The sequence below is a fragment of the Dipteris shenzhenensis genome, chromosome 28 (genome assembly GCF_047967505.1).
Source record: "Dipteris shenzhenensis isolate YYH24624 ecotype China chromosome 28, Dip_SZ_1.0, whole genome shotgun sequence".
NCBI classification, from domain to species: domain Eukaryota; kingdom Viridiplantae; phylum Streptophyta; class Polypodiopsida; order Gleicheniales; family Dipteridaceae; genus Dipteris; species Dipteris shenzhenensis.
Genome location: NC_141623.1, coordinates 2,297,379 through 2,317,820, shown reverse-complemented (window position 1 = coordinate 2,317,820; position 20,442 = coordinate 2,297,379). Strand labels below are relative to the sequence as shown.

Below are 20,442 nucleotides of genomic sequence, written 5' to 3'. Positions count from 1 at the left end.
CAGGACTCATCAGTAGGGCAGACTTCTATTGCAGCAGCAGCAGGGCTCTAGCCCTCTATTGCCTGCGTCCGGAGTTCGGAATAGCAGCAGGAGCCAGGTGGTACGCCCGACAAGTGGTAAGTATGATTAGCAAGAAGAAAGGCTGGTGTGCAGGCTTCGCGACTGTGAGAGCGTGTCGGAGCGGCTAGAAAGTTGAAATGAGCTCGATAGCCGGTCCTTGACCAGGAAGTACAAGCAGCAGGACTGAAATTGCGGCTGGACGCCGGCCGGGGGGCTTATTACTGAACATCAAGAAGAAGACGATGATGAAGATGATTGTGCGACGCTATTGCCCTCCAATCGTCAGGGGACGAGGTCGAGCTCAATTCACGTAGCAGGTGCGCTAGAATATCACCATCCGGCCTGCGTAGCTATAGACCCAGCTCTCGACACTGTCAGTTGTGTCCTCCAACTCTACGAGGAGAGAGCGAGCGAGAGAGATGGCGGAACTGCCCTGCGATTTGGACGGCATGTGTATGGTGTGCAAGGCCACTCCATCCGATGCTGAACTCCTCCTTTGCAACAGTTGCAGTAGTCCCTGGCACATGCCCTGCCTCAACCCTCCCTTGATCTCCGTTCCTGCTGGGGATTGGTTTTGCCCCGACTGTGAACCGTCCTCCCACCAGCAGCAGCCGGCTCCCCTCCAGAGCAATTCAAGCGTTCCTATCTTGGGCGACGACGTGGTGAGTCGAATTCGAGCCATTGGGTCCGACCCCAACCTCACGGAGCAGCAGAAGGCCAGAAAGTGCCAAGATGTCATGAGCAACGCCGGAAAGGCAGTGAACGGTGAGGCGGCTGGCGTCCAAAACAAGAAGAAACACAAGATGCTAGAAATATTCGATGAAAATCTCAACTGCATTTTTTGTATGGAGCTTGCTGATCGCCCAGTCACGGTGAGGCATATGTCGTGCTTTGAATCTTTCAAGAAGAAGTTGCCCTTGCTTTCTGAATGTGTGCTGTTCTTGTTTTTCCATTGACCTGTTGATTTTCCGGTGCTGAAACCGTGTCTACACAGTTCTTTAAGACTTTCAGCATTTCCAGCAGCTTCAATAATTTCGGGGGAACGTTATCCCTTCTTTTTTGACATTATGCTTTATGTAAACACAAGACATGAACCTTGTTTTTGAGCTATTGCATATCTACTTGCAGACCTGTGTGCGATGAGAATCCTACAATATGGAACATGGCTGCTTTCAAGAGTTTACCTTGTTTCTGTAATTGTCTTGTCTCGAACTAACGCCATCCCAGTATCTTTGCTACTCTCGTTTCCGGAGGCCAATTTTATATCTTTAAGTGATGCATTTGCAAGCTTGTGCCCTCGTCTTGTTTGCGTTGAGGATTGATATAAATTTTTTTGGTTTGTTTCCTAAGTGCCATTATTTGCTGTTGTGCAGACACCTTGTGGCCATAATTTCTGCCTCAAATGCTTCCAGCGCTGGATTGGACAGGGGAAGAAAGCTTGCGGCAAATGTCGTGCACCTATTCCTGCTAAAATTGCCAGGCAGCCACGAATAAACTCAGCCCTTGTCATAGCTATACGCATGGCAAAGTCTGCAGCAATGCCTGTCATGAATGGACCTCCAAAGCCATACCACTACATTCAGAACCAAGACAGGCCAGACAAGTGTTTCACCACCGAGAGGGCGAAAAAACCAGGGAAAGCTAATGCTGCTAGTGGCAAGATCTTTGTCACGGTGCCCCCCGATCACTTTGGTCCGATTACAGCTGAGAATGATCCCATAAGAGGACAAGGCGTCCTTGTTGGAGAGACATGGGAAGATAGGCTGGAGTGTAGGCAGTGGGGAGTACACCTTCCACACGTTGCAGGTATCGCGGGGCAATCAGATTATGGAGCTCAGTCAGTTGCATTATCTGGGGGATACGAAGATGATGAAGATCATGGTGAATGGTTTCTCTACACTGGAAGGTAGCAGCCTGCACCAAGTGGTAACAATGCATTATTTTGGGTGCTTTTCGAAGACAATGACTGGAGTTTCACATTTTTTGATGCTGTGCAGTGGTGGAAGAGATTTAAGTGGGAATAGGCGAACCAATGACAAACAATCGTTTGATCAAACATTTGATAAAAGTAATTTGGCGTTACGAGTCAGCTGCAAAAGAGGATACCCAGTTCGGGTAGTGAGGTGACCTCTCTCCAGTCCAAATTTCTGAGTAGTTTTTCCTTCAGTGGGGTTTTGATGTTCCACGGGGGAATCTTCTTTGGCTTCGTAAAGAAAGAAAGAAAATGAATATCTTGCCTTATTTGACTCCACAAATTGCAATGCTGTTGCCCCAATGCATGCTAGTGGCTGTTGGTTTCAAGCTGTCTCAAGTTTTACCCATGGGGTGCTTTACTATGACTATAGTCTGCAAGCTTGGTTCAAGTGCTTCATCTATATATGCTATGCTTTGTTTTTCTAACTACATGATGGTTTTCCATTTCCATTGCTTTTCAAGATGATACTTTTCAGGATGCTCCAGGGCGGGATTGTTTGTAACTAATGCCTCTTTGTGTCAGGTCTCACAAAGAAAAGCGCTCCTCTTATGCTCCAGAGAGTGGTGTCCGTTATGATGGCATTTACCGTATTGAGAAGTGCTGGCGAAAGCCAGGCATTCAAGTACAAAGTCATACCTCATATAGTTTAGTATTGATTTTGTTTGAGTTGTACTATAAGATTGACACTCTTTGTTAACCCATGAAGAATTGTTGCAACAGGGTTTCAAAGTCTGCCGCTACCTATTTGTAAGGTGTGACAATGAGCCTGCTCCATGGACCAGGTATGTGTAAATGCTGGGAAATGGATTCTCTGTAGATGCACATTGAACTTAAAGGAGCTGTGTTGTGTTGGCATAGTTTTACTTCTTAGCCTGTCATGTGTTCTAGTAGATAATCCTTAATCAGATATTCAGTTGCCATGAGTCATCTTTTTCACTGTTTTGCTCAAGGTACAGTAATAGAATTACTCTCTGGCAGGTTGTCCATCCTTTTAAAATGCAGCTGTGCTTGCTTACTTAGAAGTTAGATTACCTTTATTCAGTATCAGACTAGAGTTGTATTGATAGACCTACTTGTCATTCTGTTCCCCACTGTATTACTCTCCTCGTTCTCGGGAAAGATGCAAACAATATTGATTGAGGATTTGAACTAAGCTAAGTGAAGGTGAGGTATTATATCATGGATGCTATTTATGGAACCAAAACAAAATTTGTGTGGATGAGGTATCTGACAGAAACTTACGTTCAAGAATGCCATGATTCATCTTTTGCACGAGATGACATGGACAATGATCAATAGATTCAGCTTCATTGCATGAAAAGCGAAAGCTACAAAAGTGGTATCTTTATAGGCCAAGCATTTTGTACATCATAGCATCTCCAAGACTATTGTTTTCGATCAGGGAATTAAGTCCACAAGCAAATTTTGGTTGATAACTTTGCTCTTTATTTGATTTTAAATTGATGGATGGAGCAAAGTTGGCCATTAAAATTTTAATTTTCTTACCACAGTTCTCGTCTCTTGCTTGCTAGAATCTTCATTCTCATGCCATAAGTATGAATAGATTCACCAGGGAACACTTTCTTTCACCAGGGAACACTTCCATATTGGCCAATTCATGACACTTCCAACTGGTCTGAAATTATACTAGAGGGAACTTTTCAAATCATCCCATGTTGGATGGAAAGAAGCCACCATGGTTAGGCGACTTGTTTTGGTTAGGCAAGCTCAAACATATTGAGTCAGGACTTGGGGCACAATCTGGAGGATTCCTAAGTACCACCAGTACTCACCGTTGCCTATACTTCTCTCGGAGTGCCTGAACATAGAGGTTGCTAGGTAACCTAACCTTGTGCACCGGGGTGTGTGACCTTGGAATTGACGGATCAAAACAACACAATCTATAAGAAGTAGGCTTGTAGGTTCTAGGAGAAGAACCTCACTAAGAAACTCACTCCGTTGTGTTCTCCATTTTGTGCGTCGAAGATGTGCTTTATGCATGTCATGCTAATGCTAAGCCATGCATTTATAGGATGATCAGAAAAATCGAAAGAGGATCCATTTTGGTACTTCTCCATCATTAGGTCCTTATCAATGTATAGTTGAGGTTATTTTGTGTAAACTTGATGCATATTGTAAGGCACTCGATCTACTCAAAACTGATAATCTTAAAAATAGATCGATGAGAAGGAATTCACTTAGTATTTTTAGCCAGTGAATGAGAAGAAGGTACCACGAGGAAGCTGGCAAAGAATGTCAATGTCTAGCCCCAGATGCTTGATAGGGACCAATCGCTCGACCTGCTATTTTTAGCCAGTGGTCACGAATGAACTCACCAAGGCTTTTGCACTACATGTGGTTGAAGTAGGATATGTTTCGGTTCCTTCAATGCCCTTTTTATGTAAGCCTCAAGGCTCCATAGGCCTTAGGCTGTCAACCTTTGATTTCAAAAAAAGTTAACCACACCTTCTAGCGCTCTCCTTTGGAATAATATGTTCGCTTTCTAGAGCCCTACATCATGTGTACCCTGAATTTCAAAAAACCCAAACTTGATTTCATTACTCTATTTACTAAATAGTAAATAGAGAACATTGAAGGTTTAACTGAGCTCTGATGCATCACTTAAATCATGAGTAAACCAACCCCCCCCCGGCGAACAAAAGAAACCCACCCTGTACACACGCGTGCGCCCCCCCCCCCCCCCCCCCCCCCCCGGGCGCCATTCCTCGAAAACCTGCCAGCGATCTTCATCTCCTCCATGCGGGTGATTTCAACAAAAACGGGCCCACACAGTCAGCTGCCCAGCAACTGCTTTCAGTCATTGATCAGTTCAGCCTGCATCAGCTATCTCCCTAAAAGCAGCCAGTTCCTGACTCCACCCAGGAGATGAGTCGCAAAGGAAAAAGTGCTATGCGCTGCAAGGTGTAGGAGAGGGATTGGAAATATGGGGACTTGAGAAGAATGCAAACTACATCAGAGAAAGAAAGAAAGAAAGATGTATAGGAGGCCTCGTGGGCCCATGAGACAAAGTGCAAAACCAAATGGTAACTCATACAAGCCACTAGGGGCTGAAGCAAAGGGCTCATTAAGGCCCTTGCTGAAATCCAGCTACAAGTTCGTTACACAAAAAATCATTGCAGAAGCTTTCGATGGGACAGAAGTTTGCATAATTTCCTGAACGTTTTAAGCTTTTGAAGCTGAGGATGTCTTAGCCCCAGGCTGGGAAGGTATGGGTGGCTAACTCAGATTAAGTCGTGGAAGTAAGAAAGATTCATACGATGCTTGCACATTACGAGTGAAGGCATCTTCAATAATTTGATGAAATTCTGGCTCAAATGTGGCTATTTGTTGAGAAGGGTTGCAGTTTAGCATGAAAATTTTGATTCATTTATGCCCAAGGAATTGTGTTCCATCCAACTGCAGTAGACGTTGAAAGAATGGCAAGGATATACAAAAGCAGAGAGAATCAAATCAGAACAGGTTCGTACTATCCAATTCAAAGCAAAACGTCTGCATAGAGAGGTTGTTCCCAAGTTCTGGCTTCCACGTCAATTTGGTCAACGTTGAAAGAATGGCAAGGATATACGAAAGCAGAGAGAATCAAATCAGAACAGGTTCGTACTATCCAATCAAAGCAAAACGTCTGCATAGAGAGGTTGTTCCCAAGTTCTGGCTTCCACCTCGATTTGGTCACTTTCGAAAAGTAGCTCAGGGCAAGTGCACATGATAGATAATGAACGTGGATTTGGAGTTTCCTTGCACTTGCAATGGGATCTTTTTGCAATGAGCTTAATCGTTGCCTCCTAGGCTGATTGGACTCAATGGGATATGCGCCAAAAAGGCTTTGAATGGGTTGTGTGATTGATAACAATTCTTCAGCAACCGCTCGCATAGAAGGCCTGCTATGTCATGAATAATGAAGCTCATTCATCTCATGAGTTCAGAGAGCTCTCATGTTGTCATTTTTCTTTAACACGCCAAAGGTAGGTTCCTGCCCATTACCATTCATCACTATTGGCTAATAAGAAGTTTCTAGACAGAGCAGAAGATGCCTGAAGGAGCATAGCACTATATCAAGAAGGCGGGGGGAGGTGAGCGGATCGGATGATGATGTCTTGAAATGGGCTGTCATCCAAAATTAGTTTTCTTTGGCTTGGGCTGTCATCCAAAATTAGTGTTGGTTGGCTTGACCTCCCTGATTGTTTGACAATATGTCTTTCAAATGCCAGTGCATCATTCCACAAAAGCCAACCTGTCGAGCATTCCCCTTAATGGTCCTCTGGTACTCTCCTATTCCAACAGCCTCCTTTTCTTTGGAAGTATAGGGCATTGGATACCTTAGCATGTATGTATGATTGGCTGGCAGCAAGGCCCCTAGAATGTACCAGTCACAGCCTTCTAGCATTCTCCTTGCAATCCAGGAGCAAGTAAGATGCAGCATGAGAGCAGGTACCTGGTTGGCAGCAGTGGCAGACGTAATAAAGCAGGTTCAGCGGTGCAGAGGGGCTGAAGGCTGCAGCAGGAACCAGCAACCAGGTGCCTCTAAATAAGGCATTATACAGGCTGCACCAAGTAGGTTAGATCCACAGACTGGTCGGGTGTTTTGCAGACTGTTCAGCCAGGTCTGGGGGCTTCAAAGCCTGTAAATAGACCCCCAATGGGGGCAGCCATTCATTCAAGGAGTCCCAGCCTGCAGGTCACACATCAGGGTGAAGAGCAAGGGAGATCAAGGGATCTACACCATCAGTTCTTGCAGGGCAGAAGTCCCAAACATCTACAGAACACCTTGGTGCAGACCTACACACTGTAGAAGAGCATAGGGCAGTGAGCTTTGTTTGCAGAGAACATCTGAGAAGAACAGTTGCCACTGGAGCCTACACGGAGGCACGTGGCAGAAGAGGAAGAGTTTACCGGAGAGGGTGCAGCAAATGGAGCCATCTTTTGGTACCTTACCTCGGTGATTGTCTGCTGAAGGTGTTGGTACAGTTCATTGGCAGTTTTTGTACTTGGTATCTTGATATATATATTCTGTTTTGGTTGTACATGTGAGTGCTCTGTATAGAGAAACAATAGGGTTTGCAGTGGAGCGATCAGAAAATAGACAATACTCAGACACAACTGAAGAATGGAACTCAGAAAACATAGTGCCTATCGGTAGTATGAAAAACTGAATACAAGAACCTCAAGCCGGTGTGTCTCAAGGACCGTGGCTGAGGTGAATCAAAAAGATGATTCCATGTAGAGAAACAGTAGAAAAGATAGCAGCAGAGGGAGCGAAACACAGTCCTCCGTGTAGCTCGATGATGACGAAGAAGATGAAGGGCTAGAGCTGCCCTAGGAAATGGCTGAAAACCAGCATGCTTTGAGGAAGGAACCTTCAGGCTATCTGGAATAGCAACATGATGAAGAAAAGGAGCAGATCTGGAGCAGGAGGGGCAGATCTGGAGCAGAGGAGCAGATCTGGAGCAGGATAGGGCAGATCTGGAGCAGAAGGAGCAGAGGAGCAGATCTGGAGCAGGATGGGGCAGATCTGGAGGAGAAGATGGAGCAGCCAGGAGGCAGGAAGGAGAGGCAGAGAGAAGGCAGATCTGAAGAGGAGAGGTAGATGGAGCAGGCGGGGCTGCAGCAAAGAATGATGGAGATGAGGAGCAGCTGCAGGTCCTGTCTTGTCCTGTCTATGAGAGTGTGGGGGGCTTGTGCCTTTATAGGCCAGACCTAGCTGGTCGGCCAGCTGATCGGTGGGCTTGCCAGCTGGTTGAATATTACAACCATAAACATGGTGAGTACCCATGAGCAAGAGAGCTCCACAACTCCTCAAAGGAGAAGGTACAGCTGCAGGGAGCACAACAAATGCCTTTTGAGCAGGCCACACATGAAGCTACAACTGAGCTCAACGGTGATACTAGTTCTAGCAGTGAGTCAAATGATGCTACTATGTTGAATGCACAGCTTGCAAGTGCAGTGACTGCCTTGACTCAGTTGGCTCAAAATTTGGCTCAGATTGTGCAAACAAATGCCAAGAAGAAGAAGAAATCAAGAAAGCACAAGCATGGAAAGAGTGAGTACACACATGCATCAGCTTCTCATGGCGGACCACACACTCATGCATTAGTTTCCCATGAGGGACAGCCATAAAAAATGACTCAGAAAGTGACTTCCAAGAGAGAGGAATCACCCAAAAGAGCACTTGAGAAAGAGGTACAAAAAGTACAGCCAGTGCAACAGTATGAGCAGCCAGCACAAGGCCTTGGTTTGGGTACTTCTACTCCTCAAAATAATAATGTGCAGTCCATAAATGTGGCTCAACCACCTCAGCCATATTTGAGGCAGCAACCTGAATATTTTGGTACAGATTCTATCTTTGATGCTATGTTGATTTCACTGCCAATTGGGCATAGAAAGCAAGCCATGTATGACAATGTGGGAATGCAGCCAGGCATGCAAGCCACAGCATATGCTCCCATGCCTAATGTTCAGCCAAGCATGGCTCTCCCTAGTGAAGGGAATGCTGCAAATATACAGCCATCTTTGGGACAGCCAATATCAAATGTATATAAAGAATTTAAGGATGGTGGTTCTCATGTCAAGTTTGATACATATAATGGAGTACAAGACAGGTACAAAGCCCTCACATTCGTTCAACAGTTTGATGCTGCATTTCTTGGGGGTTTGTTTACAGAAGCATCCAAGATGAGGAAGGTTGCCACATTTTTGAAAGGCAATGCACTTAAGTGGTATACCAACCTTATGCCTCATGGAGATGCATCTTGATGATTACACTCAGAGATTTTGGGATGTTTTGTTGCCATTGAGCTCTTACAGGCATGTTTCTTTGAAAGAGCAAATAGAGAGGTACTGTTGTGGATTGCCTAGTGAGCTACGTGATTATTGCATCAAAACCAAGGTGGGTTCTATGACTCAATTAATTGAGAATGCAAGGACAGCATATGCATGGATGCAGGAGAAGAATTTGGGCTTTATGGACAGCAAGAAAGAAGACAACAAACGGGCTGCCAAACACCAGGATAAGGACATCAAATCTAAAAATAAAAATTATGGCAAACGACCGTTTCAAAAGGGAGGAAAAGCCCAATTCAAAGCTGGTCAAAGGCGTGGACAGCCTAATAAACAGCCCCGTACCAAGTTATCTGATGAAGAGAAAAAGTCACTCATGGAGCAAAACAAATGTTTTATATGCAAAGGAGAGGGACACCGCTCTTATGATTGCCCATTCAAGAAAAGAGACAGGCCAGATGATGATAAGAATGGTAATAAACAGGCTGATCGGAAGGGCAAAAAGCCTAAACCTTCTGTAGGACTTCTCCAGATGTGATTGGGAGTCTGCCACATGCACATGATGAAGAGGAAATGAAAAAGACTGAGATGTGCAGAGCATGGGGAAAAATCAGAAATCAGAATTGTTTGTTTTTCTTTGATTCTGGGGCAAAGGCAAATTTCATAACTCCTGATATGGCAGGAAGGCTTGGCATCAAGCCTGAGGAAATGGGGCCATCCGGCATGTGTGATATGGCCAACCTTGAACTCAACACACCTGTCACTCCTATCATTGACAAGTTGAGGATGCATATCCAGGGATATCAGGATGCAGAGGACTTCTACATTATGCCTTTGCCAGAGTGTGATGCTTTGCTTGGGATGCCTTGGATGTACAGGGTGGGGGCTGATGTGCAGATGAGAAACAAGAAGATTTCTTTAACTCATAGAGGCAAAAATCATGTACTTGATGTAAAGTTGAAAGGGGAGTCCATCCTTGTAGTTTCAGCTTCTTGTATTTCCAATGTAATAAAGCGTCATATTTCAGCGTACTTGATTTTTGTCAAAGAGGACAGCCAACCAGTTCAGGAAGGCTCTACTCTTTCTGCTTTAGATAGAGAAAGGGCTGCTTTTATTTCAGATTTTCAGGATTGTTTCTCAGATGCACTTCCTCAAGAATTACCTCCCAAGAGGCCCGAGGATCATCAAATTGATATAATTCCAGGAAGCTCACCACCTAATATACCTCCCTATCGTGTCAGTAAGGCACAACAGGAAGAGATAATGTACAAGTTAAGGAACTCTTGGAAAAGGAATTAATACAGCCAAGTAATTCTCCTTACTGTTCCCCTGTGTTGCTTGTGCAAAAGAAGGATGGCAGTTGGAGAATGTGTATTGATTATAGGGCTTTGAATAAAGTCACAATTAAGAACCGTTTTCCAATTCCACGCATTGATGATATATTGGATCGGTTGGAAGGTTCCTCAATGTTCAGTCGTATTGACCTTAAAAGTGGATACCATCAGATAAGGATATGGCCTGAAGATGTCTACAACACTGCCTGCCGCACTTCATTTGGCTTATATGAGTTCCTTGTGATGCCTTTTGGTTTGACTAATGCACCTGCTACTTTCAATAGAATGATGGACAGAATTTTTAGAGCACACAGAAAGTTTGTGGGCACTTTCTTCGATGACATCATTGTGTTCTCTAAAAATGAGCAGGAGCACAGGAAACACCTGACTATTGTGTTTCAAGAGTTGAAAAGACACAAGCTATTAATAAACACCAAGGAAAGTGAGTTCTTTATGCATGAGATTCATTTTCTTGGTCATATAGTGTCAAAGGATGTGGAGTCAAGATGGATCCTGCAAAAGTTGAGGCCATAAGGAGTTGGCCAATTTTGAAAAATCTGCATGAAGTCAGAAGCTTTCTTGCGTTGTGTTCATACTATCGGAGGTTTTTTAAGTACTTTGTAGAAATTGCTTCTCCCTTGCATGCTTTACAAAAGAAAGCTGTACCGTTTCAGTGGGGAACAAAGGAAAATGCAGCTTTTGAAGAGCTGAAGCAAAAGTTGTGTTCTGAACCCGTTATTACATGCATGGTTTGTCAGAAAGTAAAGTTTGACAGGCAGAAGGCACCTGGGTTGTTACACCCTTTGCTGATTCCGGATAGACCATGGCAAAGCATAGCTATGGATTTTGTGTTTGATCTTCCACGTACTCCTACTGGACATGATGGATTGTGGACAATAATTTGCAGGTTTAGCAAACAAGCCCACTTTGTGCCAATAAGAAAGAAAATTACAGCAGATCAAACGGCCAAATTGTTTTTGCAGCATGTCTTCAAGTATCATGGGATGCTTGAATCCATAATTAGTGATAGAGATCCGAGGATGACCAGCCTCTTTTGGAGAGGACTGTTTGAAAATATGGGCACTACGCTGAATTTTTCGTCATCTTTTCACCTTCAGTCTGATGGACAATCGGAGCAGGAAAACTCTACCATCTTGGATATGTTTAAATGCTATGTCTCAAACCACAAAAGCAAATGGGAGCATTATTTGCCTTTGTTGGAATATGCTTACAATAATACGGTGCACACATCCATTGGTAAAGCACCTTTTGAAATAGTGGAAGGTGCCAGGAAGATACCTCCCATTTTGCATACAAAAGAGAAAATCTTCGAAGCTGATCGTTTTGTGGAAAGCCTTGAAGAGGCTTACAAGAAGATCAAATATGCCTTGCAAAGAAGTCAAGACAAGCAAAAAAGAGCAGCCGATAAGCACCGCAGGGAATTGGTATTCACAGAAGGTGATTGGGTTTTGCTGCATTTTCAGAAGGCAAGGCTCAAAAATAGGAAAGGCAAGGAAAGGTTGTACAGAAAGCTGAACATGCGTTACTATGGTCCTTTTCAGGTTTCTGAAAAGATAAACGAGGTAGCTTATAGGCTGAAGTTGCCTCCGCATTGGAAGATACATAATGCCTTTCATGTGAGCTTATTAAAGCAATATCATGGAGATATTCTCGAGGATTTACCTGATGAGGTGCAGCCTGAAGTGGAAGAACATGATGAACTTCTGGTCCCAGAGCAGATTCTGGCACACAGGGATAGAAAGCTCAAGGGTAAAGTTATCTGTCGCTACTTGGTAAAATTTCAAAATTACACATCACTTGATGCGAAATGGATGGAGGAAGGTGAACTGGCAGATTCACCTGGGATATTGTAGCTTTACCTTGATGCTTTCCAATTAGAGCCGACTGCGGTCCAAGCTCGTACAGGTAGTTCAGTAGAGCGAGCGTCTGGAGCATTACCTGGTGTTCGAGAGGGGGGTAGCACCTCCACTCCCTCAGTACAAACGGGCTCACTGTGATTTCATGAGGTCGCTTGATGACACTGTATGTTTCATCCGAGATACTGAGCTGACAGTATTTCTGCTGTGAGACTTCATGATATTGATGCATCTTGACTATTGATCGCCAAGGATCACATAGATTTTGAGCAGTGTATATGGATGGATGCATGCCTCTCCTAGCCATATTTTCATTGTCTCTGTATACTGTAGCTGCGGCTTTCTTGTATACTCTTTTATGCTATATTTCATGCTCGCTCCTGTGTTTTGGGGCAGCAAACTGTGGTTTGCTGTTTCAAGAGAGGGGTATGTCACGGGGGCGTGAAATTCTAAGTACTTTAATGTACTACAAGATCGTGACAACTTTGGTTTCAAAAGTCCAAGTGTGGGCTTAATAATGTGTAATTAAACGCGGCATGGTGCCTAGCACATAAGTGTAATTAATCCCTAGGCCCAAAGGCATTCCAAGGAATTAAAAGAATGGTTGTTGGGAAATGATGATGTGGCATTTTTAATGGGCCCCCTAGAGGACCATGTACCTTCAGTGGCCCCCCTAGAGTTCTAGGTGGCTCTAGTGCCTTCTACATGCTCCTTTGCCATTCCTGGACCTTCCTGGGCCTTCTAAACTTCTCATGTGTGGTTTTCTCTCTCATCTTCTCCCTTTGTTGAGATTTTGGACTGGTTTTTCAGGCTCCTTCAGCTGAATTCGGTTTTTCTTCATAACTTCTCACCCGTTTGGATTCGACTTCCTTTTGGCCCGATGGCTTCCCCTCTGCCTCCCCTTCGTAGTGATATGTTTTTCCCTTCGGCGTTTGGTAGAACGGGCAGAGCTGAGCACTTCTTTTGCTGGTTGAATTTGCAAAAGTGGCTTTTTCTGGATCTTTTTGCTTCTACCGCCTCCTGGGCCTCCTCTTGCAAAGCTACAGCTTTCTGTTGAATTTCGAGTGGTCCCACGCGCTGGTTGACTGGTTTTTCTCAGTTTTGGAGGACTTTCCGGCGATGAAACTTTTCCAAAATCTTCTCAATGCATTCCTCTCTGAAGCACGCTTCTTTTGAGCCCAAGAACTCCCACTTCTTCGCGACAGAAGTGCTTCTTTTTGCATTTTTCAGTGGAATTCTTGCTGGTCGGCTCTTATAAATGCTCTTTCTTCATGCCTTTGCACTCCTCTTTGGCTGAAAATGCAATTGGGCATTGGCTACTATGTCCTCTTGGCGATTGAGGACTTGGTTCGAGTTTTCAGGGCTTGGTGAGTTGTGATTTTGCTACTGCAATTTCTTTTTGCCATAAGCTATTGGTTGGCCTCGTGTGCTGCCTCTTTCTTGGCTCACAGGTGCCCAGGCAGTGCTACATGAGTCATTCTTTGGTTGGGTACTTTGCTGATTTTATTTTGGAGCTTTGAAAAGCTTTGTGAATGCCATCTGGAAACCACTCAAAGAGAGTGCAGCTGGGGTGCAGTGTGATTGCATCTGGACAGCCAATGGAATTGCACTCGGAAAAGAGAATGCCTTTGGGTTGAGCCTATGGGTTAAGTGCACCTATGTGATGGTGTTCTATGCTTGAAAGGCTTGCGAAGGCTTAGTGAATTGGGGCTGCGTGCTCAGTTGCAGGGAAGGTCTCCCAGATGCAACTTGTAATCATTTCACTGTGAAATATAAAGAAATACCGAAAGGGGCGCCACGGTGTTTGGGACCAATCGGGTGCACTTGTCTATGTCTGTTGAGCAGGGGCATTCTAGCCTCCATCCCTTTTTCAGTGGTTTTGTTTGTGAACAAATGGGTAAATGCCAAATGGTGATCATGCAATGGTTAATGGTTGTGATATATGCTTTGTGAGCTGTAAATAAGTGCTGAAGTGATTAAAGGTTTCGTTCCACTGCCCTCTGAGTGATTAGAGGCCGGTTTCATACCCCCTCTCAATTGCCAATTTGGAGGGGCAGACATTGTGTGCTTGGAGCTTCGTGTAGGGATGTCGACGGTGGTGGTGGCTATCCCTGCGAAATGCCCTAGAGATGAAATGCAAAAAATGCAGAGAAGGTCACAAGAGGAGTGCCCTTGCAAGGGAATTGTTCACTTCCTCAAGTGCCTGAGTCACACGTATGATCCCATATAGAACTAAGAACACTGTGAAGCTTGAGAGAATAAGCCACCCCCTCTCAACGCCAAAAGGTGGAGGGAAAAACAAATATGTTGTAGCAGCACTGATAATCTAGAGATGGTAGGATTCCTGCCAAAGGAAGAGATCGTAGCTGAACAGTGAACCAATGTGTGCCCGATCTTGGATCTCTCGAGAGAGGAGTCTATCCCCGCCTCCATGAGTGTAGAAGAATCGAAACAACAGTCATCAAGACACATCTGAACAGAAAAAGGGTCCCGCCTAGGAAGAACTTGTAGATCCTGGAAGTCGATGCCGATGGAGATCTGGTAGAGGTGAACGATCATGACCTCCTTGTTCGAAGGAATGGGGAGTGTCAAGCCTGAAACCGAAAAGGGAGGGAGGAATGGGAGTAGAAGATGGAGTTCTGAAAGGGAGGGATGGGAGTAGAAGATGGAGTTCTCTCCCGTAGTGCGCAGCGGAATGAAGAGGAAACTGATATGTTCATAGGAGTGATGCTCCCCGTACCTATGGCCTCCATGAAGAAGCAGGATCTTTAGATTACCAGAGATCTTTTGTCTTTAGATCACCATGGCTCTGATACCATATAGAGAAACGATAGGGTTTGCAGTGGAGCGATCAAAAAATAGACAATACTCAGACACAACTAAAGAATGGAACTCAGAAAACATAGTGCTTGTCGGTAATATGAAAAACTGAATACAAGAACCTCAAGCCGGTGTGTCTCAAGGACCGTGGCTGAGGTGAATCAGAAAGATGATTCCATGTAGAGAAACAGTAGAAAAGATAGCAGCAGAGGGAGCGAAACGCAGTCCTCCGTGTAGCTCGATGATGACGAAGAAGATGAAGGGCTAGAGCTGCCCTAGGAAATGGCTGAAAACCAGCATGCTCTCAGGAAGGAACCTTCAGGCTATCTGGAATAGCAACATGATGAAGAAAAGGAGCAGATCTGGAGCAGGAGGGGCAGATCTGGAGCAGAAGGAGCAGAGGAGCAGATCTGGAGCAGGATGGGGCAGATCTGGAGCAGAAGGAGCAGATCTGGAGCAGGATGGGGCAGATCTGGAGGAGAAGATGGAGCAGCCAGGAGGCAGGAAGGAGAGGCAGAGAGAAGGCAGATCTGAAGAGGAGAGGTAGATGGAGCAGGCGGGGCTGCAGCAAAGAATGGTGGAGATGAGGAGCAGCTGCAGGTCCTGTCCTGTCCTGTCTATGAGAGTGTGGGGGGCTTGTGCCTTTATAGGCCAGACCTAGCTGGTCGGCCAGCTGGTCGGTGGGCCTGCCAGCTGGTCGGCCAGTTCTGGTCGGCCAGACCAGCTCGCTGGCCTGAATTTGGTCGGCTATTTCTGGCCACTTGTTTGGCCCTGCTGGCTGACCTTTTGGCTGGCCTGCAGACTGTTATGTTTGCCCCAGAAATTGGGGATTGCTAGTTGCTTAATACTCTGTTGCCCTCTCTTACTGCTAAGTAAAAGCACATAGAATTAAGGTATGTTCCGTACATGCTTCTTGTGATCTCGCCCAATTGATGTAAACATTACTCCCGACAAGCCATACTCATTTGTCCATGTGCAAATATTATTAAGAACTCTAAAACTTGTAAATTCTGACTCTATTTTCCTAGTCTAAGATTTTCAGTGGTAGCCTTTTGTGCAACCAAATCTCCCACCATAGCAAACTTCTATGAAGTATTTTTCAACAAAAAGTTTATAAAGGACGGGGGAGAGAGAGTGTGTGTGTGTGTGAGGGGGGGAGAGAGAGAGAGAGAGAGTTAATCTTGGCGCTTATTAAAGGATTCACGTATGCCAGTGATGAGACTGGTGATAGGCTTCGACCATTGCCTCAGATCGATGAATTGCAAATTGCGGTAGACCTGACTGAAAGAAAGTCTCAACCAGCTTGGGATTGGAAGGTAGGTCTCTTCATACATTTGCTCATATTTCATCTTTATATTTTAGTTTCTTATGTCTAGTTTTCATCCCTTCAATTGAAAAAATACGATTGGGGATTGTTGCTTGGATTCAAAGGAAGGAGTTTGGGGCTGGACGTTTTCACCACCAGCTAGTAGGAAGGCTGAAGATGGGGGTGGTGGACAGAGACATGGAAGCCGAAAACCGCTATCCATTGGCCATCGGTTGCTGAAAGGTACATATGTAAAGGACGGGGAGAGAGAGAGAGAGAGAGAGAGAGAGAGAGAGAGAGAGAGATGAAATGAAATGCTTGTATTAAAGTCTGTGGAGACCCGTTAGGATCTATGGGACTAGAAAATAAGTATAAAATAAAAGAGCTAGAGAGTTTTTGACATAACTCCATTGGAAGAGAGAAAAAAACAATCTGCACTAGGGTAAGTAAACCTTCCCGACTTGGTGTGAAGTTATTGAGATAATAAAACATAATTATAATCATGTAGGACTAAAAATAAGAAAACTAGTACAAAGAGTAGGACATATATGTTCTTCGAGAGGGCTGCGAGCCACCCAGTCTCCAGTGAAAGACTGTAGAGGGTTGCTAAGATCCCCTGGTGGTCAGTGCTCACTCCAGATGCTATGCGTTGCCATCTGGATCAACATAGTACCAACCTGTCCTGTCGGGAGGGAGAGAATTGTCATCAGATCCTGTGGTACCACCGTCTGCATATCATATGCTGATTTGACTTAGTATCCTTGACATGGCCATAAAGGTTGGCGCAAAGGGAAAAGCAAGTACACAGGAAGCTGAGAAGATATTTGAGTTGGAGAGAGTGACTGGTCCCATCACAAAGTACCAATGAGGATAGACCCCTTAGCACGCCCATGGTCACATAGGTTGTGCTTACTGAGCACGAACTGACAGGGGGGTAAAACCTCCATCAATTGGAGCAAAAAGGGTCCCTGTTGAGTCGTAGTGGATCACACAGCACTCTTGTAACATATGCTTATAAACCCCCTTGGAGTAAGAATGTGACATAAAAAGGAAGTTCAAAAACTTGAAACTTTTCACGAGGCAAACCCTTGTTGAATATATCTGCCACATCATCATGTGTAGGCACATAGATCATGCTGATCTCTCATCTCTCCCTGTCATAATGATAGTGTAGGTCTATGTGCTTTGGCGAGCATGAAGGCAGGATTATGCGCAACTGCAAAGCACTCTGATTGTCAGTGAAGATAGAGGTAGCAAGGTCGGTTGTCCCATACCCAAATCAGCTTATAACTGTCCAAGCCATACACGCTCAATGGTAATTGTAAATGCTGCCCTGTACTCAGCGTCACAACTAGAAGTGGCCACTGAAGGTTGCTTCTTGCTCAACCAGGAAATGCTTTGACTCCAAGAAGAAGCAAAAGCTGGAAGTGGACACTCGGCTGTCCAAGCAGCCAGCCCAATCTAAGTGGAGCTGCTTGTTTTCTCATTCTTATGCACTTGCATAGATGGAGATAGAATAAACCAAGGTGTGGAGTCCACTCCCTCGGCTATGTATAATTCTACTCATCTGTGACACCACATTTTATATGTCGTGTGTGTGTGTGTGTGTGTGAGAGAGAGAGAGAGAGAGAGAGAGAGAGAGGAGATTTATTTTGCGCTTTTTCTTACTTTTTATGCCTGCTGCTACAGAATTTGGTTGTGGTCTATGCAAGGATGTGCTCAAGTTGCCCCTCTCAACTCCCTGTGGTCACAATTTTTGCAAATCATGTCTTTTAGCCGTCTTCGCTGGACAGAAAGATGTTCGTGAACGAACTGGGGTTGGTGGACGCTCCTTGCGTGTGCAGAAGGTTGTCAAACGTTGCCCCTCTTGTCAAGGAGACATCAACGACTTTTTGATCAATCCGCAGGTTGTGCTTGAGACCTAAATGGAAGCTTTTACAATAACTCAATGTGAAAGTTTACTTGACTGACTGGTATGATGTCGACCCATGAAGGAAGATACCCTTCAGAGAGCTGTTAAGAGAAGAGTTTTAACTATCTTGGTAAAATGATGTGGTGGGTACAGGTTAATCGGCAAATGGATGATGTCATTCAGTCGCTGAAAAGCGCTGGGGATGATTCAGATGCTGAAATTAACGAGGAAGAGATCGTTGACCGCCAGGCACCAAGCACTGATGGAAACATGGACAATGGGATTGATTTCACACCGCATAACGTTCCTGCACCCAAAAGTGTGGAGATTGGTGGCGCTTCAATTTCGATAATGGATTTGTCGGAAGAAAGGAGCTTTCTGGATCTCTGCAAGAGGTATCCGGAGTATTCTGAGGAGCTACTCCGTAGCATGCTGGTATCCCAACGGTCCCTACATACCCATTTTTTCGATGATTTCCTTCACTCGCTACAGTCGTAACGAAGTAATTTGTCATTTCAGGTGGATCAGGAAGGAGACCTGCATGAGCTTGAATCCCTGTTGAAAGCTATTGAGAAGCAACAAAAGGGGGGTAAGAAAAAGGGCGAGGGTGGGAGTAGCTCAGTGAACGGCAATGGTGAAAATTCCAGAAAACCTGATGCAGAGAAGGAAAGCGCTTCGGACGAAACAAAAGGGGGGACTCTAGTCCAGGTAAGAGAGAATTTGAAGGCAAGGCCTCAATCTGAGTCCCAACCGGACAAAAGAAAAGAACACTCCTGTGAGAGTGACAAAATGCAGCAACCCGCCAAGCGATCGTGCCAGTCGAGGACATCTAAATCTGAGTTGAAGACGTCTAAATCTGAGTCTCCTTCAAGTCCGTTGCAAACTCAGTCAGACAGTGACTTCGAATGACATGACAATAAGGGCCTGCCCCAAATTCGCCCAAATTCCATCCCAGTGTTTTGACTTTACTTTCAATGCTTGTACTATCAGATTTTGATTTCGGGATGTGCATTCCCTTCTGGCTGGAAGAGCATTGTTCTTCCTCAGAGATTCTATTGATTAAAAGGGCACTCCGCTCTTTTTGACTCCATACATTGATTGCCCTGCTTGTTTCTCAGCTTGCTCGGTCTTTTAAAAGGAGATGTATACTTCTACAGAGATTCCTGATTTGTAGAGAGCAAGGAATTCCATTTCCATCCTTCTTTGGTGTTGTCGTCATGTTTTCAAAAGTAACAGTTTTATTAGTTGTGGCAGGGATGCACGTTGAGGTTTAAATTGAAGGCAGAAATAGGCTGAATATTGAATTGGGAAGGGCTCGTATATTTTTATTTATGGTAGGCACCCTAGACCCAAGTTATCCTTTTTTGAACCCTCATTAAGCGAGTGACAAAGGTGTGAATTGGATTGTTTTATGCTAATTAAGCTACAAGTTCTAAATTTGTCCTCCTAGCTTTCTGTTTTCTGTTCTATTCTGCAATCTGCATGCTCCACCCTTCCGCAATCTGCATTTTGCCACCCTCCGTCGTGTTGCTTCCATCGCTCAGTTCATGAGTTAAGTAGTTTCCTATGTAGAAATTGAACAAAAGTTCTAATCGAGCGCGCGAAGCGTATAGCAGCAGAATTCTCGTCACGTTGCTGGGCTTCTCGATAATCTTTCGGCCCTCGAGCTTCCTCAGTGATGTATGTGCCTCTCTCCACCTTCTGAGCAAATTTCCTCTCTCTTATGTTTTTCTAGAAAAGATGTTTCCCTATGAATGCAGGGCCTGACATTTATTGCGCTTGGGAACAATTCCGGAAGTTTGAAGTCGCAAAAAAGCAGCAACGAGAAAGGCGATTCAACCTCAAGATGCTATTGCCGCTGTGTTGCAGGAGGCAGGGCCAAGAAAGTGACGAAGCTTCTGCTGATGTGAAAAGGACGGAAGATGTATCTTTCAGGTTTGGCGTAGACCCATTGTCATGAGTTTCGAACGTCGTTGGCCTTGCAAAAGAAGCATCGGCAAGCGCGTCCTCTGAAATCGATGGGACGCGCGCTACAGATGTGGGAGATGAATTGGTTGCACAGTTGCTAGACCTAAGCTTCGAATTGCGACTGCGACTTCGAATTGCCACAGAAGGATGGCAAGGGAAGTTGCATGTGCAAAGACGTTTGATTTCCCCTCGTGATAAACAGAGGTATTTCTTCACCGACAACAGCTTTCTGAGGATTCTAAGCACTTGAAAGTGCTTCTCACAAAACTGTCGACTACACAAAAAGATTAGGAAGGTTTGAACGGCAGGCGACCTTCTCTCGAAGAAGGAAAGGTTGAGAAGCAAGTGTAGGCAGGCCTATCAATCCTCCTTCCTTGAAACAAACTTTAGCCTCA

General features: G+C 44.9%; 1 protein-coding gene across 1 annotated transcript; it reads left to right on the top strand.

Annotated features, from left to right (window-relative positions):
• Window positions 1-381: 381 nt before the first annotated feature.
• On the top strand, window positions 382-19,314 carry LOC147883034 (E3 ubiquitin-protein ligase ORTHRUS 2-like). The gene is made up of 10 exons (XM_087399391.1): window positions 382-932; window positions 1,434-1,966; window positions 2,058-2,183; window positions 2,558-2,657; window positions 2,756-2,817; window positions 16,075-16,177; window positions 16,293-16,410; window positions 17,857-18,074; window positions 18,233-18,514; window positions 18,599-19,314. The coding sequence occupies exons 1-10, from the start codon at window positions 480-482 to the stop codon at window positions 18,986-18,988; spliced, it is 2,385 nt and encodes a 794-aa protein (XP_087255517.1). The 5' UTR covers window positions 382-479; the 3' UTR covers window positions 18,989-19,314.
• The last annotated feature ends 1,128 nt before the right edge of the window (window positions 19,315-20,442 follow it).